At 43.4% G+C, this 26,043-nt stretch overlaps 1 protein-coding gene across 1 annotated transcript; it reads right to left on the bottom strand.

Moving 5' to 3' along the window:
• Nucleotides 1-20,295: 20,295 nt before the first annotated feature.
• LOC121445527 (60S ribosomal protein L6-like) lies at nucleotides 20,296-21,177 on the bottom strand. The gene has a single exon (XM_041647650.1). The coding sequence runs from the start codon at nucleotides 21,175-21,177 to the stop codon at nucleotides 20,296-20,298; it is 882 nt and encodes a 293-aa protein (XP_041503584.1).
• Between the last annotated feature and the right edge of the window lie 4,866 nt (nucleotides 21,178-26,043).

Consider the following 26,043-nt stretch of genomic DNA (forward strand, 5'->3'; position numbering starts at 1 on the left):
CCCTAGAGGATTCAGCAATGCTATCCTGGTCAAGTTGTCCGGACCTGGAATCCTGACCAGATGGAACCGTCCAAAGCAGACAGTTGACTTAGACTACACCCGCCAGTCTTTCTTAGAGATTTTCCCCATTGTGGTGGGAGCCATGTGGTGACCCACCCATAGCCATTAGCACCATTTTCTGCCGTGGGGAAAAACATGACCAAGAGACTGGCCCTGAGTTCTGAACTTACTTTGTCAAGGAAACCTTCCTCAGGTGTAACGAGGCTCAGTATTCTCTAAGTGTGCCCTGTTGCGGAAGCAGTTTCATGTACTGTTGCTGTGGGAGGAGAGAGGAAGCACATTAGTTGGTTTGATTTGGATTTAACAAAGTTATGCTAAATAGTTTAGTCTGAGCTGGAAATACTGAGCTGAAACACTGTCATCCTGCTTCTGCCTCAGCCTTCTGAGCACTGGAATGACAGGTGTGTGCCCAGCAGCTTTTGTTTGCTTTTATACACTCTTCATCCTGTAGTCCAGGCTGTCCTTGAATTCATAGCAGTCCTCCTGCCTCAGCCTTCTAAGTGTTGGAGTTACAGGAGAGACCCACCATGCTTTGCTCCACTGGTTTTGAGAACCAAAAGCAGCTCAGGTTTCCATTCTCCAGACACATGGACTTCCGGGGAAGCAGCTGAGCCAGAGTCCTTCAGCCAGTGCGGAGATGCATCCCAGGGGCTGGACTTTCCCCTCCTGCCTCCTCCTGTTTGGTGGCTTTTGATGCAAATCAGGACTTTATGCTGCAGACTGTAGCTTCTAGGGTTTTGCTTGCCATCTGTCTCCAGGGCCCCAGCTAGCCCCGCTCAACCACACAGTCTGGAACCCAGACCTGAGTCAGACCCTTCCTCTGTCATTGCTCCCAGGAGAGGAACCAGACCTGTACTGCTCTGCCACAGGCTGGCTCCTGATCAGGCTCAAGTTGCAACCACCCAAACAGGCAGCAGGAAGAAGGATCTTCTTGAGTGGCCTACAGGAGCTGAAAACAAGGTTGTGTATCCACAGCTTTCCCATCTATAGGAGCTACACCAGCAAGTCACTTGGGTCCTCTGAAAAGGGTTGGACACCTACAGAAAACAGCCCTAATACCACCTCCACTCTGCATATGCATGCTTTATCTGTCCCCTGAGTCCCTTCTACCCAAAAGAAAACACAGAGACAGAACTGGAGGAAGGAAGGAGGCAGTCAGAATGACCCTAAGGTGAGTGTGTGGGCCCTGGTCTGACACACCTAGTGCTGTGTGACCCTGGGAAAATAAACTCAGCCTCTCTGGAAGGCTTGGTGCTGACATCTGTAGAGGGACAGTATGCTGCTGCTGTGTGTGGAAGGCTTGCTTCCCTCTCCATTCTCAGCCAGCACTGTCTATCTATCATCTCATAGTGACCCTGTTCTGTAGTAACCAGAAGAAGAAGCTGAGCAGAAACAGTTCTTAGGCCAGGTGAGTAACAACTTTTCACTGGATCCAGAGGAGACTGCTGCATTCCTGCAGGTGTTTCTTTTTTTTTTTCAGGGAAGCAGAAGTAATATCTTAAGCCAGAGCTGAGAAAAAATGGGTACCTCTTCTGAGATGCTCCCCTAGGGGAGCAGAGCTGAAGAAATGGATACTTCTGTAGTGATACTTAGTTTGTGTTTTAACCAATAAAGCTTGCCTGAAGATCAGAGTGCAGAGCTAAGCCCCTAGAGGTCAGGCAGTGGTGGCACAAACCTTTAATCCCAATCTCAGGAGACAGTGGCAGATGGATCTCTGTGAGTTGAAGGCCACTCAGGGATACACAAGATTGAATCTGTCTAAAAGAGAAACAGACCACACACAAAGGTGATCCCAGCACTTATGATCACATGTCTTTAATCCCAGCACAGGGAGGTGGAGACAGGAGTGATATAGCTGGGAGGAGAGAGAAATATAAGATGGGAAGAGACAGGATCTCAAGGCAGATTGAGGAGACAGTCTGAGGACAGGATTGCCCCTTTGGTTTGAACATTGGTAGAGGCAAAACATCTCTTTAGTGACTGGCAGCAATGTTCTGATCCTTTAGCTTTCATCCCCTAATATGTGACTCTGGATTTTATTAATTAAGAATAACTAGAATTTGTGCTATATACCTCTGCTGGGAAGCTCCCTTGGAAGGGTGGAGCAGAGCTCAGCAGTACCAGTACTCTCTAAGAGAGCTGCAGGATTTGCTACATCTGATGGGGAGACCATCCCTCACCATACCCCAGATTTAGGTATAGCCTGACTTCCCGACAAGTAGGATTCCTTTTTTTCTCACAGCTGTAGGTGTCAAGGACACCTCCCTTCACTGCTGTAGGTACAGCCTGACTCCCCGACAAGTCAGGATACTGTTCCCTCAGATCTGTAACACTTGCAAGTATAGCCTGACTTCCCAACAAGTCAGTGTACCTTTCCCTCTGGAGCTGAGGGATACTGTTCCCTCAGATCTGTAACATCTGCAGGTATAGTACAGCCTGACTTCCCAACAAGTCAGTGTACCTTTCCCTCTGGAGCTGAGGGATACTGTTCCCTTAGATCTGTAACACTTGCAGGTATAGCCTGACTTCCCAACAAGTCAGTGTACCTTTCCCTCTGGAGCTGAGGGATACTGTTCCCTCAGATCTGTAACATCTGCAGGTATAGCCTGACTTCCCAACAAGTCAGGATACTGTTCCCTCAGATCTATAACATCTGCAGGTATAGCCTGACTTCCCAACAAGTCAGGATACTGTTCCCTCAGATCTGTAACATCTGCAGGTATAGCCTGACTTCCCAACAAGTCAAGATACTGTTCCCTCAGATCTGTAACATCTGCAGGTATAGCCTGACTTCCCAACAAGTCAGTGTACCTTTCCCTCTGGAGCTGTAACACTTGTAATGTGTCTACCCGCTGAATGTGCCAGAAGCCATAGCCAGGTGTTCATATTCAGCCATCTGTCATGCCATGATGTCAGCAAGCCTCCACGAATAGCTAGGCCAAAACATCTGTGGTGTGTAACCCCATGGGGTCTAGGGAAGGGAAGTGTGGATGAAACATGTGGGAAGGAATCAGACTAGGCAAGGTAGGCACTGTCTAAGAGATCTGTACCAGCAAGGAAAGGGGCATTATGAGGGAGATCCAAAGAGCTCACACACTCCAAGGCTGGAGAGATCAGAAGAGAGGACCTGGCTGTGGCTTGCTTTCCTTCTTCAGGTGGATGCCTATGAAATGTCAGCAGGCTCTGAGCTCTGCTGTTTGAAAAGCCTTCCAGGTCCCTATTTTTCACCTCAGAGACATCTGATGTAGGAATAGGAGCATGGCCTTAATTTCCTTCCAAGCCATCTCCACTGCAGCATGTGTAGAGTGTTAGTGCCAGGGTAGCTTCCGCAACATGCACTGATGAGTTCCAGGAAGGTATCCTCAGTGGCTTAGCCTGTCAGTGGTATGTGGTAGCCAAATAGTGCCACTGACCAGATAACAAGTGCATTTTCCAAGCCCCCTGATATGCGTCATCACTCCTGCAAAAACTGTCACCAGTCTCCATTTGTGCGTACTATGGTTGGTTGGCCAGTCTGAAACCCTTGCTAGTCAGGAAAATACATGATTCCTGTGTGTGAGAGTTTGGAAGTGAAGCTAAATGGTGTGTATCTGTTGGATAGCAAATACAGGCATTGGGATCCATCCCCAGAAATCTTCCCCCATCTCTCTCTCTCTCTCTCTCTCTCTCTCTCTCTCTCTCTCTCTCACACACACACACACACACACACACACACACACACACACAGCCAATGAAGGTTTTTTACGGACAGAGAAAGAAAGTAAGAAAGAAAGTGAGTCAAGACAAAACAAAACACACTGTCAGCTTATCTACCCAAAGCCCAAATATCAGTGTGGGCGAGTTCCTTTCTCTGTAAACTCTGTGGACACATAATTGACATATGGGAAAGAATACTGCTCATAAGCACATGTCTTGCCAAATTGTCAAAACCCAATATTTTACATAAGTGACACCCAGAAGGAAAGACTGTCAACTGCCAGAGTTCCCTCCACCTCTCATTTCTCACTTCTGCCATGATATCCATGAGCTTGGTTCTCTTACAGGCCTTTAAAAGTCTTTTCTGGCTCCTACAAGGCTGTCAAAGATTCTAAAAAAAGAAAATAATAAGGCAGAGTACAATCAAGGTAGGCTGTAAGACCCCTGAGCAGAACTCCAGGTCTGTGGCCAAGTGGCACTTACCTTCCATAGGGCTCTCTTTGGGGAAAAAAGGGCGTAGACTCAAATATGGCTACTTCCTGCAGGCATGGGGCAGTGTGGGGAAGGAGAGAGCCCAGGTGTCCATGTTTAGCGAGAAGTGTGGCTGGAAAGGCATCTCATGAACTGTCATCCTGGAGAAGGCAGGCATCTGTTCCTTAGGGGAGATGAGAAGGCAGGTGTCTAGGAAAAAAAAAAAAACTTGTTATCGCTAAAGATGAGTGTGCCAGGATGAGGAGCAGGTAGGCCCTTCATTGTGGAATCCTGGAAAAATGGAGGGTGGAAGGTCTTCTCTCCTGGACAGACCAAGTGTCTTGAGTAGGTGCCCGCTTGAGCCTGGAGAGATGGTACCAGCATGGGTGTCCCAAGAGCTTGGCAGCCGAGGGTGTGGTGAGGATTACCGTGTGAGGTCCTGTCCATCGAGGTTCAAGAGACCTAGGAGTTAACTGTTTGATGAGTACTCTGTCCCCTGGGGAGAGCAGGGCAGGTTTAGGGACATTAGGATCCACTGGTGTGGTGGCAGGAAGACAACTGTCAGCGTGTGAACAGAGAAGGGACCTTAAAAGGGAGAGGTTGGGTAGGTACCCTCCCAGTGGAGGAGTTTGAACTGGGAGGTGATGGTTAAGGAGAAAGGGCCTGCCATAAAGCAGCTCAAAGGGGCTCAGGCCCATTGGGGAATGCTGGGTGGCCCTGAGGCGAGGGCCAAGATAACCTGAGTTCAATGGAAAGCTTGCTCAGTTGTTTGATGAGTCCCATTGTCCAGGAGATGTTGAGCTCCACCACATCTGCTGTTTCCCTGTAGACTGGAAATGCTTTTATCCACCCTGTAAAAGTGTCCACAAGTGTTAAGAGATAACGAAGTTTTTTATGAGTAGGCATATGGGTGAAATTAACCTGCCAATCTTTGCCCGGTTGGTGTCCACGAAGTTGGTGTATGTGGAGAGCTCCTTGTGGGTTGGCCTGGGCACACGTCTGGCAGGAGGAGTGAACCTGTAAAATAGAATCTTGGAGATGGGTGGGGTTAATAGGGAATCCAAGAAGCAGAACAAAGTTTTGGGGAAGTGGCTAAGGATATAATTGTCCTACAATAATGTAGGGCAGTGGCAGAATTTTAAGTGGGGAGGAATGGGTCCTGTCTACCCCCATAGCTGAAATTGGTGAGGGAAACTTAAGGCCCAAGTGAAAATAAAAATAATGGACTTACCCGCCACTTGTAGCATGACCCTAGGCTAGGAGAGGGTTACAGGATATACCAAGTCTGGGCAGTATCAGATGTTTGAAGGCTGGCAGAGTTTCACCTGCTGATGGTGATGAGGCCAGACCTCCATAGCATGGCATAGAGGACAAGCCTGCACAGGGGTATTGTGATTTCCAGTGTCCAGGTTGCTGGCAGATAGGGCACAACCTCGGAGCAGCTGTAGTGCAATATCGTACCATGTGACCATTTAGACCACCTTTGATAGAGCCCCGTGGTTGGCTTCCCATGTCCCCCTTCCTGTGACCTTAGGGCAGCTGCTAAGGCCTGGGCCTGTAGATTGTTGTAGCTTTGTCTGTTGGGAAGACACAGCTGATTCCTCTCGGGCATTAAAAACTTTAAAGGCCATATTCACCAATTCCCATATAGGAGTTTGGGGACCATCCTTAACTTTTTCTTTAACTCTTTCCTAATATCTGGTACTGACTGAGGAAACAGAATGATTAGTAGAAAAGGAACCTAGCTGCTTTTCTACTTGAGGGAGATTTGGAAGAGAAAAGGGAACATGGGAGGGGCTATCCCAGTGCGCAGAGGGGGTTCAGCAGTGGAGCAGTGAGGTAGGAGGGGAAGGGGAAGGTGGAAGTTGAACCTCCAAATTGGGAAAGCGAGGGGAAAGAAAGTAGCTCCATAGGAGGAGGTTGGGAAGTGTGGGCTTGAGGGAGTGGGGGAGGGGCCAGTGCCTCTGGCAGCATGGTGCTGAGAGAGATTGGCTACTAAGGGAAGGGAGGGGTGAAAGCACAGAGACCAAAACCATGGGCACATATATATTCAAAAATCTTTTTAAATTGAGCCTGTCTGATACAAATGAACAGAGCAGGCTCAATTAAAACAGATTTTTGTAAGAGGCTTACAGGGGAAAAAGCGGACCTGGCTTTGAACTGTATAACGCAAGCTCTTCGGTGACACAAAAATTCCCAATCAAGCCAAATCAAAACAAGCTGAATTAAGAAATATCCAGGTTTAGCTGGGCCATGGTGACGCACGCCTTTAATCCCAGAACTCGGGAGGCAGAGGCAGGCGGATCTTTGTGAGTTCGAGGCCAGCCTGGTCTACAAGAGCTAGTTCCAGGACAGGACACAAGGAACCAAAAGCTACGGAGAAACCCTGTCTCGAAAAATCCAAAAAAAAAAAAGAAAGAAAGAAATATCCAAGTTTAATAGGAGATCTGCGCTCTTGGGTGACCCCAAGGGGAGCTGCAGGAATACGACCCCCGGGAGGAAGAAAGTGAGACCAAGTGTTCCTCTTTCTGGAGATCACTTAAGTACCCTGGGGACCTGGCCTGCTGAGATTTGGAGTCCAGACCAGGCCTTGGGGCTGGGATAGATATGAGGGACTGGGGCCTACGCTCCCAACTTGACACTATGTGTGCCTATTATGCTTTAAGTATTTGAATGTGGTATTTAGCCAAACACCATCCACTCATGCATTCATGGTTTTATATTTTAAACTTGGAACCTTAAAAATCATCCAGCAAGCTGACATTCCAGATCCATTTATGGCACCCTCTCTGAGCCGCAGCCAGCAAGCTTGTTCTTCCACTGTCCTCCGAAGCTCTGGAATTGCTACCATCAGTCCAGAGTAGATCCTCTTGGTTCCAGAGCCCAGAGGTGTCTTCTGATCACTGGAAAATGACTAGATCACCAACAGTACAAGTCCCCTGCCTGTCACTCAAAAGTCACCTCCTCTTTGGTCAAGGACACCCCAATGATGGGTCCAGGTTTGGGATTCCTTCGGACTTACTCTTCACCTTTGTGGGTGCCACTGCCTCAGAATGGGACACATGTGAGGGGTCAGCACTTCTGCCTCTGAGATCCTGGGGCAAAATCTCTGCCGTTTGCTTCAGCTGTGGATTTTGGCAGCATGCAAGACAGGCACAGAGGTACAGGGACACTTGGTCGAGAACAGTGTACAAGGCCTGTCCTCGTGGGCAGTGACTTTGGCCACCTACTTGACCAGGATCTCTGACTCCTGATGGCAGGAAGCGCTGCTGGCTATAAAATGTCTCTGTGAGAAATGCAGTTGCTGATTGCGGGAGCAGACGCCCTTTCAACCTGACTAGGGCAGAGCAGATTTCTACATAGAGCCAGGCCGAGCACCAGGAAGTGAGTTGCTGTTTCTTCTTCAGATGCCTGATCATTTAGGTGAGCAGTCTAGAGCCCAGCAGTAGCTCCCACCCCATCAGGGCCTCATAGAACTGCTCCCAGAAGGAGGTCTCAACCCAGGATGGGGGCAAGAGCCAATCTCTGAAAACTACTGTTCTCTAAGCCTGCTTGATTGGAGAATTCTTTTCTTGCAGGTTGGCAAAGGGTTAAACTGTAGGTTACACAGTGGAGGCAGAACAGGAGGCTCTTGACTTGGGACCCTGCCTGGGCTGGCTACAGGGTGAGCCCCAATCACAAACCAAACCACCATCAAAAAGCAACAACAACAGAGGAAGATTCACATGACCTGGTTTTAAGTTGGTTAGATGCCTAGTCTAAAACTAGTAATCAGGACCGCACATTCTTGGCTAACAGATAGCTATACAGGTGGGTGGATTAGAAATGGGTGCACACTTGTCTGGTTAATTCTATTTTGTACAAAAGTGCTCATACTGAACAGTGAAGGAAAGATAGTTTTTCAGAAGGTGATGTGTCCCCATGGTGATCTTTGAGTGTGACTGGCTCCTGTGGCAGAGATGCCATTCCTAAGGGTGTATTGCATCATGTCATAAACAGCAGCCACAGACCTGCTGGCTGATGAGAAAGCAGGAGCCTCTAGGAACAGAGGGTGGCCTGTGACAAGCTGGGCTCTTGCTCTTACAACTGCAGGCAAGTGAGCTCTTCCAGCAACTCAAATGAACTGGGCAGTGTGTTCCTAGTCACCAGGCCTCAGAGGAGAGAACACCACATGGCCACACCCTGGCAGTGGTCTGGGAGAGGCTCAGCCACACAAACTTCTGAGCCCCAGCAACTAAGATGACAAGTGTGTATGTATCAAGTGAGTAAGAGTGTGGTCATTTACAGTGTGGCGCAGAAAACTAGTCACTCCACATGCCAAACCAAACATGAACCTCCACCTTGTTTCCGAGCAGACTGAGAATTAGCGCAAGATGGATCATAGTCCTACCTGAATTAATGTACAGAAGACAGCAAAACCCCTGACCACAGACCCACCTGGACAGGTGGAAACCAAGATGGGCACCATGGTGAGGGGGAAAGGAAAGCACCAGTATGGTACGGTGGAGCTCAGACCACATCATGACGTATCAACTGGTGGCACCCCTGACACCAGGACCTCTGATGGTTTCCCTGGCCCCTTCTGGTCCCCTGCTTCCAGCTGCTCAATTTCTACATACTCATTCTGGTCCAAAGCTCTGGTTGTCCTAGGTGGCTGACCTGCCTTGGCATGTACAGGCCCCACTTCTGTGCAGTCCTCGTCTGGTCACTTTCCACCTTTGTGCACAGCCAATCAACAGCCACTTCCTGGTAGTGTTGCTCAGTAGTGGAGTGCTTGCCAATAGCCACTTCCCAGCCAAGGTCATGGGAGGAACATTGGACTGGACAGGTTCTGTCACACACACACACACACACACACACACACACACACACACACACACGCAAAGGTTCTTCTTAGTCTTTGTTCCAGGAGCCGCAGGCTACTGATCCTGTGCTAAACACATGCCTCCCACCAGAAGTTTCCACAAGGCTACCAAGGCTAACAGCTGAGCAGGGAGCCCATCTGAGAATTTTGAAGTTAGCGGTAAATGTTAGTATTAGGGTAGAAGAGGAGTGTGGAAAGCTTCTGAGGCCTGACACTGTCTAGTTAGATCCTCAGGGGAACAGGCAGCCCAGCTTGGGGTCATTGCTGGACTAAATTCCCATGCATTGTGTGTGTGTTAGGAGGGGGGAGAGATAAGGACCGACAGATGACACTGTTAAGGAATCAGATGAAACGGTGGCCTGTGTTAAGCAGCCTGCATGGAGGAAGTTGTGGAGTGGTCTACTAAAACTGAAGAAGGGTGAGCAGAGAGTGCTGGGCACCTGAAGAAGGGAGGGAGATGCACAGTAGCTCTGAACCTGCAGCAGACATGATGCCCTTGTTGAATGTTTGCTGTGAGTCAGATCCATGAGACCCCTCCCTTTGCTCACCTAAAGATAGGCTTTGCCTTCCAAGTTCAATGGAAGGATTAGCTGAGGTCAAGGACAGAGTGGCCTGAGGCCAGGCTCTCCAACAGTCCAAACATGAGACTGTTTCAGATATAGAAGACAGCCCTGAGTCACTGGAGAGATGATCAGCAACTAAGAGCACTACTGCTCTTCCAGGGGACCTGACTGCAGTTCCCAGCACCCACATCAGGCAGCCCACAACTGCCTGTAACTTCAGCTCTGGGGGTGGATCCAATGTCCTCTTCTGTCCTTGTGGAAATCTCAATGCGTTGTGCTCTGAGACCCTATGTGCATGCCAAACTAGAAAATAAGAATGGAGAAAACTAGCATATGAAATGGGAGGAGAGGCAAACAAGACATCGTGACAAAGTACCCAGTCCAGTCATCCTGGGTATGGGGGGTGGTCATCCCAACCTTAGAGGAAGCCTGTGGAATGACCTGAGTGTTGAAGGGGACCTCTGAGGACAGGTGGTGGCAGAGGCTTGTACCTCATCATATAAAATTCCTGACTGTTGTTAGGAAATGAATGTTGTAACAGTAACAGTGAAAGGAGTCCAGCAGGGAAAGCATTGTGAAAAGGTTTCAAAGGACAAAGTCTGGTATTAGGGAGCAATATTTCCCATGAACTCCTGCTAACTTATGTTCATTTGAAGTAACCTGAGGATGTCGCCTTACTTACTGACCTAATATTGATGGTGGGCTTGCTAGTAACAGAGAAACCAATCCTGCCTGAGTCCAGATGTGACAGATGACAAGGGAAGCCAAAAACATGAGGGGCTTCATCCTGGAAGACTAAGAGGAGGAGCATGAGGGAGTAAGCATGGAATGAACACAGACCAAAGGTAAGTATGGGGGACAGGGTGTTCTGTTTTCCAGCCTGTGTCCATCTGTCTTTTGGGGGGGAATGATATATTTCTCAAACAAATCAGTGTGTGTGATGGTAATGGATGAGTACAAAGAAGATCCTAGGGGCACACAATTGAGACAGAAGAGGGTGACAGCTAGGGTATCCAATGCTGTGTAAGAAACATTCCCCAATGGTAGCAAACAACAAAATCCCTATACCTCTTTTTTCATTTAAGAAAAATACATATTTTTATTTTATGTATATGGGGTTTTCCCTTCTGTGTACCACATGTGTACATTGCTCTTGGAGGTCAGAGAGGGTGTTAAATCCCCTGGAACTGGAGTTACATATGTTTATGAGCAGCCATGTGGGTTCTGGAGATTGAATCCAGGTCCTCTGAAGGAGCAGACAGTGCTCTTGACACAGAGCGAGCCCCCACCATTAACTCTTAGGAGTTCTAAGGAAATGCAGGAAGAGCACAGTGGGAACAGTCTGGTTCTGCTATGCCTGGGACTTAACAGGGATCTAAAGGCAAAGGTCCTAGTGCTGTCTAAAAGCCCATTTACTCCCCTGGGGCTGGGCTGAGCTGTTGGGAGCTAGAGTGGACCAGGTACCAAGTAAGATCTTTCTGGGCAGCGAGAACACCAGGAATGGGAAAGAAGTGGCCTATTTGAACACCCATGGGAAAAATCGGTATTTTAGAATGAGGTTGCACAGGACCTGCATGTCATAGGTGAATTTCACCTTGAGTCTGAGGGGTCTGTGAATCCAGGAAGAGACTTGACCAGGTAGGTGTTTCTTTCTTTCTTTCTTTCTTTTTTTTTTTTTTTTTTGATTTTTCGAGACAGGGTTTCTCCTTAGCTTTTGGTTCCTGTCCTGGAACTAGCTCTTGTAGACGAGGCTGGCCTCGAACTCACAGAGATCCGCCTGCCTCTGCCTCCTGAGTGCTGGGATTAAAGGTGTGTGCCACCACTGCCTGGCTAAGATTGCCATTTTTACTATGTTAATTCTACTGACCTAATAGCAAGAGAGATTGTTCTATCTTCTGGTGTCTTCAATTTCTTTCTTCAAAGATGTAAAGTTCTTGCCGTACAAGCCTTCCACTTGTTTGGTTAGAGTTACTCTAAGATATTTTATGCTATTTGTGGCTATTGTGAAGGGTAATGTTTCTCTGTTTTCTTTCTAACCCCATTTATCATCTCTGTACAGGAGGGGTACTGATGTTTTTGAGTTTATCTTGTATCCTACTACATTACTGAAAATGTTTATTAGTTGTAGAAGTTCCTTGATAGAATTTTTTGGGTTACTTATGTAAACTATCATGTCATCAGCAAACAGTGAGAGTTTGACTTCTTTTTCAATTTGTATCCGCTTGATCTTCGTGTATTGTCTTATTGCTCTAGTTAGAACCTCAAGAACTATGTTGAATAGATACAGAGAGAGTGGACAACTTTGTGTTATTCATGATTTCAGTGGGATCACTGTGAGTTTCTCTCCATTTAGTTTGATGTCAGTTGTTGGCTTGCTGTATATTGCCTTTATTATGTTTAGGTATGTTCCTTGTATCCCTGCTTTCTCCAAGACCTTTATCATGAAGGGATGCTGTATTTTGTTGAAGGCTTTTTAAACATCTAATGAGGTGATCATGTGGTTTTTATTTTTCAGTTTGTTTATATGATGGATCACATTGACAGATTTTCATATGTTGAACCACCCCTCCATCTCTGTGATGAAGCTGACTTGATCATAGTGGATGATGGTTCTGATGTGTTCCTGGATTCAGTTTGCAAGTATTTTATTTAGTACTTTTGCATCAGTGTTCATGAGTGAGATTGGTCTGTATTAGTAATGCTTTTATGTGATTTGGGTATCAGAGTAATTGTAGCCTCTTAAAAAGAATTTGGCAATGTTACTTCTGTTTCAATTGTGTGAAACAATTGAGTAGTATTGGTTTTAGTTCTTTGAAAATCTTGTACAATTCTAAGCTGAAACCATCTGGTCCTGGGCAATTTTTTTTGGTTGGGAGACTTTTTATGACTGTTTCTATTTCTTTAACAGTAATAGGTATATTTACTTTGGTTATCTCATCCTGATTTAATTTTGGTAAGTGATATTTATCCAGAAAGTTGTCCATTTCTTTTAAGTTTTCCACTTTTGTGGAGTACAGATTTTCAAAATATGACCTGATGAGTCTTTGGATTTCTTCCCTGTTTATTGTTATGTCCCCCTTTTCATTTATGATTTTGTTAATTTGGATAATCTCTCTCTACTTTTTGGTTAGTTTGGATAAATTTTTGTCTACTTTGTTGATTTTTTTCAAAGAACTAACTCTTATTCTCACTGATTCTTTGTATTTTTTTTTGTTTCTGTTTTGCTGTTTCAGCTCTCAATTTGATTATTTCCTGCTGTCTTTTTCTTCTAGGTGACTTTGCTTCTTTTTGTTTCAGAGTTTATAAATGTTCTGTTAATTTACTAATGTGTGATTTTTCCACTTTCTTTATGAAGGCATTTAGTACTATGAACTTTCCTCTTAACACTGCTTTCATTGTGTCCCATCAATTTGGGTACATTGTATAGTTATTTTCATTGAATAATAATAATAAGATACATGGCATAATTCCAAATTTTCTCTCTGTTGAGGTTTGCTTTGTTACCAAGTATGTGGTCAATTTTTGAGAAGGTTCTGTGAGGTCCTAAGAAGAAGGTATATTCTTTTATGTTTGGATGGAATGTTCTATAGATATCTGTTAAGTCCATTTGAGCCATAACATCTGTTAGTTCCTTTATTTCTCTGTTAAATTTTCTTTCTGACATACCTACCCAGTGGTGTGAGTGGGGTGTAGAAGTTTCCCACTATTAGTGTGTGGTGTTTAATGTGTGATTTGAACTTTAGAAGTGTTTCTTTTACATATGAGGGTGCCCTTGTATTTGGAGCATAGATGTTCAGTACTGAGATTTCTTCTTGTGAATTTTTTCTATGACTATATGAAATGTCCTTCTTTGTCTCTTTCAATAGATTTTAGATTGAAGCCTATTTTGTTAGATACTATGATAGCTACACCAGCTTGTTTCTTAGGTCCATTGGATTGGAAATTTTTCCCAACCCTTATCTGAAGCATATCTATTTCTGAGGTTAAAGTGTGTTTCTTGTATGCAGCAGAATGGTGGATTCTATTTTCATATCCAATCTGTGAGTCTGTGTCTTTTTATAGGTGAGTGGGGTTCATTTATATTAAGGGATACAGGATATTAATGACCAGTGTTTGCTAGCTCTGGTTATTTTAGTTTTTGTTGCTGGTGATGTTATTTTGTCTGTTTTTCTCTTCTTTGGGATGTTCTGCTGTGAGGTCATCTATTGTCCATGTTTTTGCTGGTGTATCCAACTTCACCGTGTTGGAGTTTTCCTTCTAGTACTTTGTGTAGGGCTGGGTTAGTGGTATTGGATAAATCTGGATCTGTCATGGAACATCTTGTTTTGTCCTTCTATAGTGACTGAAAGTTTTGCTGGATATAGTAGTCTGGACATCTGTGGTCTCTTAATGTCTGCCTAAAGGACCTTGTGGCTTTCATTGTTTCCATTGAGAAGACACATGTAATTCTGATAGGTCTGCCTTCATATGTTACTTGTCCTTTTTCCTTTGTAGCTCTTAATATTCTTTATTCTGTATGTTTAGTGTTTTGATTATTATATGTGATGGGGACTTTTTTTAAAATCCACTCTCTTTGGTGTTCTGTAAGCTTCTTGTATCTTCACAGGCATATTTTTCTTTAGGTTAGGAAAGTTTTCTTTTATGATTTTGTTGAATACATTTTCTGTCATTTTGAGTTGGACTTCTCCTTCATCTATCCAAGTTATTCTTAGGTTTGGTATTTTCATGGTGTCCCAAATTTCCTGAGTATTTTGTGTTAAACCTTTGTTAGAATTAGTTTAGATTTTGTTTGCTTTGACTGATGAGTCTGTTTACTCTGTTGTATTTTCAGCACTTGAGATTCTCTCTTCCATCTCTTGTATTCTGCTATTTATGCTATAAAGATGGGTTCTGCAGTTTAACTAAGAAAACAAGCTCAAGATAAGGGTATGGGTGAGGATCTAGTGTAGTCTAGGCCATGTAGGTAGCCCAAAGATCACCAGGCTATTAATGACATCCATTCACACATTTCTGGGCATAAAACCAGTTATAGCCTATTGTTTTAAGGTCAATAGAAGTCCATAGTGGCCATGGGGAATCCTGATCTTCCAGTTCAATTGAAGGTTTGCTGTGGCTCCTGGCAGGAATGCTCCCCAATATGATGCCAACACTTCTAGGCCAACGAAACTTAAGGTTGTGAGAAGAGGAAGGAAAATTTTTTTTCCTAGGGAGTCACTAGGAATGTAATGAGTATACGTATTTCCTTTTCCATCCTGCCTTGCTTCCTGACCCATGGATCCTCACTATGAGAGAAACTGTACCATATACTGGATGCTGATTCAAAGCATATAACACCTTTTAGAGAACCTTGACCCAGAATCCCTTGCTTCTGCCACATAATTGATACTGGAACTATGTCTTCAAAAGATCACTCTATCTTTCATCAGGCCTGCTACTTTGGGATATTGGAGAACATGGTAAGACCAGTGGATTCTATGATCATGGGCTCACTGTCATGAACTACACTTTCTACCTCCCATTACCAGCCTATTATGCCTTAAGTCTGGTTATAGGTCTAGAGGCAGCTATTGGTGGGCCCTGAGGGAAATCAGTATTGTGTTGCCTGACATTTCCTTCAAAGAAAGTCAGAGCTGGTTTAGAAGACAATGAAGAAGAAATTTTCTCAATCACAGATGACAATGATAACATTTCAAGAGGGAATGAGGGTGGAGTGATTACCAACCCCAGGTGAGATTAACCCTTGAGTACCTGAGAGTTCACAGTTCTGAGCCCTAATATAGTCCTCCCACACAACCCCATCTCAAGTCACAGGATCCCATTCTTTACCAATTAATGTCCTTGCATTAACTGCAGACACTCTCTGAGGCTGGGACTTGTATTTGCTGTAGTTCAGCCAAACTTATAATGTGGGCTTCTCTTTGATTTTCTGTAACTTGAGGTATATGGCTGCTGGAAAGATTATCTTCCAGGGCACACTTGGAAACTTTTATACTGTTTCCTTTTATACTGGAGTCTGTCAATCTTATCAGTAAATTTCTTTTTAAAATTATTTTATTACTTAAAAAATACCAATCCAAATTCCCAATCCCTTCCCTTCTGCCACTCCCCTCCCACTCTTTCTACAGACCCTCCCACACCACCCCCTCCAATCCTAAGAGAGGGCTGTGCACCCTGATCTGTGGAAAGTCTAAGGCCCTCTCTACTACATCTAGGTTGAACAAGGTTTACATCCAAAGAGAATAGGGTCCCAAGAAGCCAGTACATGCCGAGGAGACAAATCCCAGTGTCACTATCAGTGGCCGCTCTGTCTGTCCCAATTGTCAACTTCCGTCAGAGTTGACTCCCAGTCCAACTGGAGTTGGTGAGCTACCATTAGCTCAAGCACACTGTCTCAGTGGATGAACCCGTCATTGTCTTGGATTCCTTGCTCATACTCTGACTCCTTCCACTCTTCAACTGGATTTTGGGATGTCAGTCCAGTGCACTGATGTGGGTCATTGCTTCTGTTTCCATCTATTGTTGGACAACGGTTCTATGGTGATATTTAAGATAATCATTAGTCTGATTACAGGGTAAGGCCAGTTCAGATGCCCTCTCCTCTACTGCTTAGGGTCTTAGCTGGGGTCATCACTGTGGGTTCTTTGGCATTATTCTAGAGCCAAGTTTCTTGCTAACACCATAATGGCTTCCTTAATCAAGATATCTCTTTCCTTGCTCTCTTATCTGTCCTTCCTCCATCTCAACTATCTTAGTCCCTCAAGTTCTCCTCAACCCCCCGTTTCCTCCCCTTTTTTCTATCCCCTGCCCCCAATGCTCCCAAATTTTTGTCTGTTTCCAATTTCCAGAATGGTCTATATATGTTTTTCTTTGTGTTCACCTTATTTCTTAGTTTCTCTAGGATCATGAACTATAGGCTCAGTGCCCCTTTTATTTATGCATAATATCCACTTATGACTAAGTACATACCATATACACTTTTGGGGGGTTTGGGTTACCTCACTCAGGATAGTGTTTTCTAATTCCATCCACTTGCATGCGAAATTGAAGATGTCATTATTTTTATCACTGAGTAGTACTCTAATGTGTAGATGTGCCACAATTTCTTTATCCATTCTTCTGTTGAGGGACATCTAGGTTGTTTCCAAGTTTTATCTATTACAAATAATGCTGCTGTGAACATACTTTAACAAATGCTTTTGTAGTATGATTGAGCATCTTTTGGGTATATTCCCAAGAGTGGTATTGCTGGATCCTGAGGTAGGTTGACTCCTAATTTTCTGAGAAACCACCACTCTGATTTCCAAAGTGGTAGCATGAGTTTGCATTCCCACGAACAATGGATGAGTGTTCCCCTTGCTGCTCCACATCCTCTTTAGCATAAGCTACCATTAGTGTTTTTTATCTTAGCCATTCTGACAGGAGTGAGATGGTATCTCAGAGTTGTTTTGATTTGCATTTTCCTGATAGCTAAGGAAGTTGAACATGCCCTTAAGTATCTTTTGGCCATTTGAAATTCTTCTGTTGAGAATTCTCTGTTTACTTCAGGACACCACTTTTTAATTGGGTTATTTAGAATTTTAATGTCTACTTTCTTGAGTATTTTATAAATTTTGGAGATCAGTCTTTTGTCTGATGTGGGGTTGGTAAAATTTTTTCCCATTCAGCAGACTTCCTTTTTGTCTTGTTGACTGTTTCCTTTGCTTTACAGAAGCTCCTCAGTTTCAGGAGGTCCCATTTATTTACTGATGCTCTTATTGTCTGTGCTACTGAGGTTATATTTAGGAAGTGGTCTCCTGTGTCCATGCATTGAACGACTCTATCAGGTTCAGTGTGTTTGGAGTTATATTGAGGCCTCTAATCCATTTGGACTTGAGTTTTGTGCATGGTGATAGATATGGATCTATTTTCATTCTTCTACAGGTTGACAACCAGTTATGCCAGCACCATTTGTTAATGATGCTTTTTTCCATTGTATAATTTTTGATTCTTTGTCAAAAATCAGGTGTTCATAGGTGTGTGAATTAATATCCACTTCTTCAATTCTATTCCATTGGTCAGCATCTCCGTTTTTATGCCAAACCCTAGCTGTTTTGATTACTGTAGCTCTGTAATAGAGCTTGATGTCAGGGATGGTAATGCCTATGGCAGTTCATTTATTGTACAGATTTTTGGCTATCCTGGTTTATTTGTTTTTCCATATGAAGTTGATTATTGTTCTCTCAAGGTCTGTGAAGAATTGTGTTGGGATTTTGATAGGAATTGCATTGAATATATAGGTTGCTTTTGGTAAAATTCCCATTTTTACTATGTTAATCTTTCCTATCCAAGAGCATGAGAGATCTTTCCATTTTCTGGTATCTTATTCTTCAATATCTTTCCTCAAAGACTTAAAGTTTTTTTTTTCAATAGGTCTGTCACATCCTTTGTTAGTGTTAACCCAAGATATTTTATGTGATTTGTGGCTATTGTGAAAGGTGATGTTTCTCTGATTTTCCTCTCTGCTTCTCTATCCTTTGTATATAGAAGGGCTACTGATTTTTTTGAGTTGATCTTGTATCCTGCCACTTCACTGAAGTTATTTATCAGCTGTAGGAGTTCTCTGGTAGAGTTTTTGGGGTAACTTATATACACTGTCATATCATCTGCAAATAACAAAAGTTTGACCTCTTTATTTCCAATTTGAATCCTTGATCTCTTTATGTTATCTTATTGCTATTGCTAAAGCTTGAAGAACTATGTTAAAGAGATGTGGACAGAGTGGACAGCCTTGTCTTGTTCCTGATTTTAGTGGGATGGCTTTGAATTTCTTTCCATTTAATTTAATGTTGGCTGTCGGCTTGCTGTATATTGCTTTTATTATATTTAGATATGATTTTTTATCCCTAATCTCTCCAAGACCTTTATCATGAAGGGGTGTTGAATTTTGTCAAATGCTTTTTCAGCATCTAATGAAGTGATCATATCATTTTTTCTTTCAGTTTATTTATATGATGGATTACATTGATAGATTTTCATATGTTGAACCAGCCCTGCATCTCTGAGATGAAGTCTAATTGATCATGATGGATGATTTTTTTTATGTGTTCTTGGATTTGGTTTGCCAGTATTTTATTGAGAATTTTTGCATCAATGTTCATGAGTGAGATTGGTTTATAATTCTCTTTCTTGGTTGAGTCTTTGTGCAGTTTTGTTATCAGGGTAACTGTAGCTTCATAAAACGAGTTTGGCAATGACACTTCTGATTCTATTATGTGGAACACTTTGAGGAGTATAGATATTAGCTCTGCACTAAAACCATCTGGCCCTGGGCTTTTTTGGTTGAGAGGTTTTTGATGACAGCTTCTATTTCCTCGTGACTTATAGGTCTATTTAAATTTCTCACCTGGTCTTGATTTAATTTGGGTATATGGTATCTATCTAAAAAATTGTCCATTTCTTTTACATTTTCTAATTTTGTGGAGTACAGGTTTTTCAGTAGAACCTAATGATTCTCTGAATTTTTCAGTGTCTATTGCTATGTCCCCCTTTTCATTTCTGATTTTATTAATTTGGGTGTTCTCTCTTTGCCGTTTGATTAGTTTGGATATGAATTTGTCAATCTTGTTGATTTTCTCAAAGAACCAGCTCTTTGTTTCATTGATTTTTGTATGGTTTTCTGTGTTTTTATGATGTTGATTTCAGCCCTCAGTTTGATTATTTTCAATCCTTTACTCCCCCTGGGTAAGTCTGCTTCTTTTTTTTTCTAGATTTAGTCATGCTGTTAGGTCACTGATGTGAGCTTTCTCCATTTCCTTTATGTGGGCACTTAGTGCTATGAACTTTCCTCTTAGCACTGCTTTTATAGTGTCCCATAAGTTTGCATATGTAGTTCCTTCATTTTCATTGAATTCAAGGAAGGTTTTAATTTCTTTCTTTATTTCTTCCTCAACCCAGGAGCAGTTCAGTAGTTGACTGTTTAGTTTCCATAAGTTTGTAGGCTTTCTGGGAGTAGTGTTGTTGAATTCTAACTTTATTCCATGGTGATGTGATAAGAAACAGTGGATTACTCCATTTTTTTTTGTATCTGTGGATGTTTGCTTTGTTATCGAGAATGTGATCAATTTTAGAGAAGGTTCCATGAGGTGCTGAGAAGAAAGATGTCAGTTAAGTCCATTTTATTCATTACATCTGTTAGTTCTCTTATTTCTCTGTTAAGTTTCTGTTTGTTTGACCTGTCCATTGTCAGAAAAGGAGTGTTGAAATCTCCTGCAATTAATGTGGGGGTTTGATATGTGATTTAAGTTTTAGTAATGTTTCTTTTACATATGTGGGTGCTCTTGTATTTGGGGCGTAGATATTCAGGATTGAGACTTCATCTTGATGAATTATTCCTGTTAGGAATCTAAAGTGTCATTCTCCATCTCTTCTGGTTAATTGTAGTTTAAAATCTATTTTTTTTAGATATTAGGATAGCCACACCCACGTGTTTCTTAGATCCATTTGATTGGAAAACCTTTTCCCAAGCCTGTACTCTGAGGTACTGTCTGTCTTTAAGGTTGAGGTGTGTTTCTTGTAAACAGCAGAATGTTGGATCCTGTTTTCTTTTTCTTTCTTTCTTTTTTTTTTTGACACATGAAGTTGTTTAATTAGGTTGTCAGCAATTTAGAAAACCAGTTTGTGAGGATACATCCCGTTGGTCAGACAGAACTGAGAGCGCAGGTAACCCTGCAGCTGAGGGACAGCTTTGATCTTTGGCAGAATCTGTGAGTCCACCACTTTCTGATCAGCCTTGCGCTGCTCTGTAATCTCATATTTCTCCTTCTCTGTGTCAAAGATCTCGCCCTCCTGATGCCTGGGCTTACGCAGCTGCTTTTTCTTGAAGTAAGCATCAGTCAGGTGTTTGGGGATTTTAACTGTGCTGATATCAACTTTTGTAGAGGTGGCAATGACATACTTCTGATGTGTTCTTCTCAAAGGAACTCTGTTGCGGGCAAGAGGTCCTGTCACAAGCAGTAAACCACTGCCCAGTTGCTTCAGGAAAACCACTCTCTTGCCCCTGTGGCGCCCGGTAAGGATGATGAGGACAGTCCCAGGAGTGATGCTGGCGCGCAGGCGTCTCACATGCTGACTGAAGGGCTTTTTGCCATGGCTCAGCAGCTTCCGAGGCACATCTTCAGTAGGATAATACCTGGGCATTTTTTGAAGCTTAACCACCCGGGTACCACCATTCTTGTCACCACCAACTGGTTTTGTGACAGTGGCAAGGACCTTTTCCTTTTTCTTCTTCTTTTCAACCTTGGTTTTTGCAGCTGTGTATTTCCTTTTGTACATGGCCTTTCTGGAATACATAGCAGATCGGGAGTACCTGCCAATTCCTCTAACAAGGACTGGATTTCGGCTGCAATGGGGCTTCCCCTTCTTGAGCTTTCTAGTCTTAGGGTCACCCTTTTTGGCTGCACCAGCGGCAGGGGCATCACCGCCAGCCTTCTTGGCTGCAGGTTTCTTCTCTTTTGTATCAGGTTTCTCGCCTTTTTCACCTGCCATCTTGCAAGAACTGGATCCTGTTTTCTTATCCATGCTCTTAGCCTGTGTTTTTTCATAGGTGAGTTGAGACCATTGATATTAAGCGCTATTAATGACCAGTGGTTGTTAACTCCGGTTATCTTTCGGTGGTGGTGTTTGTGTGTTTCCCTTCTTTGGGTTATGCTGGTGGGGGGGGGGTTATCAGATGTCTGTGTTATTGTAGGTGTAGTTAGCTTCCTTGGGTTGAGGTTTTCCTTCTAGTACTTTCTGTAAGGCTGGGTTTTGTGGACACGTATTGTTTAAATCTGTTTTTGTCATTGAATATTTTGTTTTCTTCAAAACAATGAATGAAAACTTTGCTGGTATAGTAGTCTGGGCTTGCATCCATGGTCTCTTAGAGTCTGCTGCACATCTATCCAGGACCTTCTGGCTTTCATGGTTTCCATCGAGAAGTCAGGTGTAATTCTGATAGGTTTACCTTTATATGTTACTTGAACTTTTTCCTTTGTAGCTCTTAATATTCTTTGTTCTGTGTTTTGTGTTTTGATTATTATATGGTGAGGGGATTTTTTTTGATCCAGTCTATTTGGCATTCTGTAAGCTTTTGTATTCATAGGGATATCCTTCTGTAGGTTGGGAAAGTTCTCTTCTATAATTTTGTTGAATATATTTTCTGTGCCTTTGAGCTGGAGTTCTTCTTCTTCTTCTTCTTCTTCTTCTTCTTCTTCTTCTATACCTATTATTTTTAGGTTTGGTCTTTTCATAGTGTCCCAGATTTCCTGACTGTTTTGTGTTAAGAATTTGTTGGATTTAGTGTTTTCTTTGTCCAATGAATCTATTTCCTCAATAGTATCTTCAGTGCCTGAGATTCTTTCTTCTATCTCTTGCTGGTTATACTTGTCTCTGTGGTTCCTGTTTGTTTATCCAGATTTTCCATTTCCCAAGTTTTATTGGTTTGTGTTTTCTCTATTACATCTATTTCAATCTTCAAGTTTTGAACTGTTTCCTTCACCTGGTTGATTGCTTTTTCTTGATTTTCTTTGAGGGATTTATCCATTTCTTCCAGCTTTCTGTTTGTCTTCTTCTTTATTTCTTTAAGGGAGTTTTTCACTTCTTCTTTAAAGGTCTCTATCATTTTCATAAAGTTATGTTTAAAGTCATTTTCTTCTACATCTTCTGGGTTAGGATGATCCAGCCTTCCTGTTTTGTTTCCACAGGGTTCTGGTGTTGCTATGTTGTGTTTTAGGATGTTGGAGAAATTCTTACATTGGCGCCTACCCATCCCTTCTTTCAAATGAGGGCAGTAGTGTCTTGGCTTCTTGGTCCAATCTTTGCTGTGGCTCTCTCTTAGGTCCAGTCAGTATTGAAGCTGACTCTTAGGTCCACTCTGGATTGGTGCCAGTTGTGTCACAGGGTTCTACGGAGCTTGCAGGGTTGGGAGTGGGTTGGGGGCCAGGTGGATTGAGGGCTAGCAGGAAAGCTCCCTGCTAGCAGCTCTTATGTCCACCAAGTATTGGCTCAGGATGTATTGCTCACAGGGAATGATGAGTTGGGGTTGGGGTGGATTGAGGGCTAACAGGCAAGCACCCTTGCTGGGGACTAGGAATATCAAAGTACCTGGAGAGGGGCTCCTAGCTTTTCTCCCACCTGGAGTTCTTAGGGAGTGTGGGGTCCGGGGTCACAGGGCTGCTGCTTACTTACCTTTTGTGTCCCCAAGTATTGGCACAGGATGTGTGACCAGGTTCCATGGAGCTCGCAGGGCTCAAATATAATTTCTAAACCCCAATAGTAATAGTATTTGGAGCAACTCCCCTGTTCTCTAGTATGTCCTGCTCCCTTGTGTTTGACTGGCCAGCTTGAAGGTTTTGATGAGAACCCCTTTCCTGGCATTGCAGGTCAGCTCTGGCTTCACTGGGTCCACTAGCAAAAGCAGCATCACAATTGCCTCCTTGAGATATAAAGTACCATGTGACAAGGTAGAAGTACTTTGGCTTTGGTGAGATCTGTGAATCCAAAGCTACTTCCTCCTGTCCAAAGAATGGAAGCTGAGTTCTAATTTATGCTGGAATTAGGAAATGTGATCTGCCTTAAATATTAGATCCTTACATATTATTTTGTCTCCTCCCTTACACATTAATGTAATTGAGCCCATCAATGCCCTCCCCAGAATGCCTCTACTCAGAAAAGTGGATTCATTTGAAAACACAATAACTCATGGGAAAAATAATTGCCCCATTAATGAGACACTGGACTTACACTTCTTAGGGAGTCCTCTCTATATGTGGCAGTTTCTACATCATAGTCAAGCCTGCTTGCTTCCTGATTTCCAACTCAAACAAGAAAAATAAGGCATAGCTTTTCCTTTTGCCATTCCAATTCTCTTATTCTTTTTTTTCTTTTTGGTTGTTCATGACAGGGTTTCTCTGTGTAACAATACTCATTGCCCTAAAACTCACTTTGCACACCAAGCTGGTCTCAAATGCACTGAGATCAGCCTGCCTCTGCCTCCACAGTACTGGGATTAAAGACGTGCCACCACAATGGGCTCTCACTCTTTTTTCATCTTCAAATATTGGAGCAATTCTTTGCATGCTTGGATGACCTGCTAAACTGCCTGACTGTTTCTCTGAAACACACACATATACACTCACACAAGCACTGCAAAATCACTAATACCAGTCTTAGCATCAGCATTTCCTCATGAGGGAGTAGGAGTGTCCTGAGCCTTCCTCTGAAGATGCTGATGGAAACTGGAGTTGGTCCTTAGTCTGTGGTGAAGGTTTAGAGAGACACAGAGGACAAGGGTGAAGAACAGCACAAAGCCTGTGCAGATGACATCATGACCCTCTGACATGCTGTGATTTCTACATGAGGAGCTTGCTGTAAGGATCCACAGCTCAGATGCTTCCTTTGCAGGACTGAGCCAGCCAACTTCAGGACTCGGGGGACATCCTCAGGGAGCCTGGCATGTATGTTTAGTATAAATCATGTTATGTGATTATGGCCCCTGTATGCACAGATATGTTCATACAGGGCCATAGTTTAATAAGGCTCTGTTTCATCTGGAAACAATCTGTTCAGAGTATGTAGGTTGTGCTTTAAACGCATGGGTCATACAACTCTTGCTCTCTCCTCTCAGTGCTCTCAAGGTTGTGGGAACACAGGACTAAGGATGAGTGGTGTTCCCTTCCTGAATCTGGCTCACATAAAATAAGCACAGGACTTTGTATATTCCACATGCAAAATTGCTTTTTCCAAGTTGAGGCTAGGGGAGTTACTGGATAAACATGACTACACGAGGATACCTTGTCATTGTTAGGTGATGACAGCAGAATTCTTCATGACAGCCAGTAATGCATGTGCCTCACCTGCCCAAGGCTTGGCAGGACACCCCCATTGGGACAGGATAGGCCTTCTAGAAAGGGGGCCACAGTCACTCAGTTGCCACTGAGATGATTCCTGTTGCTTTGTATTTGCTGAAGATTTCCTGGTTAATATAGGGCAAGAGACCCTCAATGAGCAAATGCATTGATTATTTCTGGTTACTTTTGGAACTGGTTGACTGTGTACAGATCTGTGTTTATGATTATTAGTTAGCTGTTTCATAGTGCAAGAATCCTAAACTCTAGTCAGATGAAAAGAAGATTCTGACTTAAGTAGATTTTATGTGTGACAAGTATGAACATGGATTCTGTGCTCAACTGGCCATTGGGACATAGTGTTTTGTACCTACAGTTACATCCTGACCAGTTCCTGAAACCTTTCCAATTATAATTTGGGTTTTGTGTGTATGTACATGCACATGTGTGTGTGTGCGAGCACGTGTGTTGCCTAGTTGCCTATGTCTTCATTTCTGGGTGTACTTCATGAGACCAGAATTCTACTTCATGATTCTCTTCTCATTGGCCTTCCAGTGTGATTTTTGGGAACCAATCTCTCCCCGATTCTGGAGCTCATCAGCTCTTTTAGACTCCTTCCTGAGAATCTCAAGAGTAGGGATTACCACTGTGTGCTAGCGCTGCTGACATTATATGCTGGTACTGGGACACAAATCTATGTCCCACTATTGTCTGACAAGTACTCTGCCAACTGAGGAATCCCCCTAACACAATCCCTAGTTCCGGTTTCTTAGTCACAGTGTTCGCCATGAATGTCATTCTTTGTGTATCTCATGAACTGGATGTTCTTCAGAATGTGGAAGTCCACATCTCATTCACCAGACTAGAGGTTAAGTGGTGTCTGTCCATCTGTGTTGATGTGACTTTGTCTGTTCCCTGAAAAAGATGATGACCCAAGATGAAGAACAAAGAAGTTCTCTGCCTGTTGGCCAGAACTCTCACCATAATGCTGGAAGTAACTCTTGTAGACCAGACTGGCCTCGAACTTATGGATATCCACCTTCCTCTGCCTCCTGAGTGCTGGGATTAAAGGCATGGGTCACCACCTCCCAGCCTAGGGATTATTTTAAAGCTGATGCTGGATGGTACAGTTCAGAGAAACCTCCATTTCCAACCCCTCTCTATGAAATTTGTAAAATGGTTTCAGGAAATACCTTAGTCAGAGAGTGTTGCTCCAGTATGCTACAGTATCTGATATAGATTTGTAGCACGGGACAGATGGAAGAGGGAAGCCAATATCTGTAATGTCAGCAGTTGGTAGTAGAGGCAGAATGAGCAGATGTTTGAGGTCACTCTGAGACACATAGGGCCTTCATTGAACTTCAGAATGGCCACTAGCCCCGCCTCAAAGAATCAAAATTCAAAATACTTTTAGACACACCAATCACTCCACAAAAGTCCAATTGATTCTTTATAATTCTTTCTCCATTTTATCTCTCTCCTGTCTTTCTCCCCCCATGTGTGTGTGTGTGTATCTGTGATTCTTCGT

The sequence above is a fragment of the Microtus oregoni genome, unplaced genomic scaffold, assembly GCF_018167655.1.
Source record: "Microtus oregoni isolate MIOR12 unplaced genomic scaffold, Mior012 000201F_ref0000476, whole genome shotgun sequence".
In the NCBI taxonomy this organism is placed as follows: Eukaryota; Metazoa; Chordata; class Mammalia; order Rodentia; family Cricetidae; genus Microtus; species Microtus oregoni.

Coding starts and splice junctions, on each gene's coding strand:
- LOC121445527 (XM_041647650.1), bottom strand. CDS start 21,177: ATGGCAGGTGAAAAAGGCGAGAAACCTGATACAAAAGAGAAGAAACCT.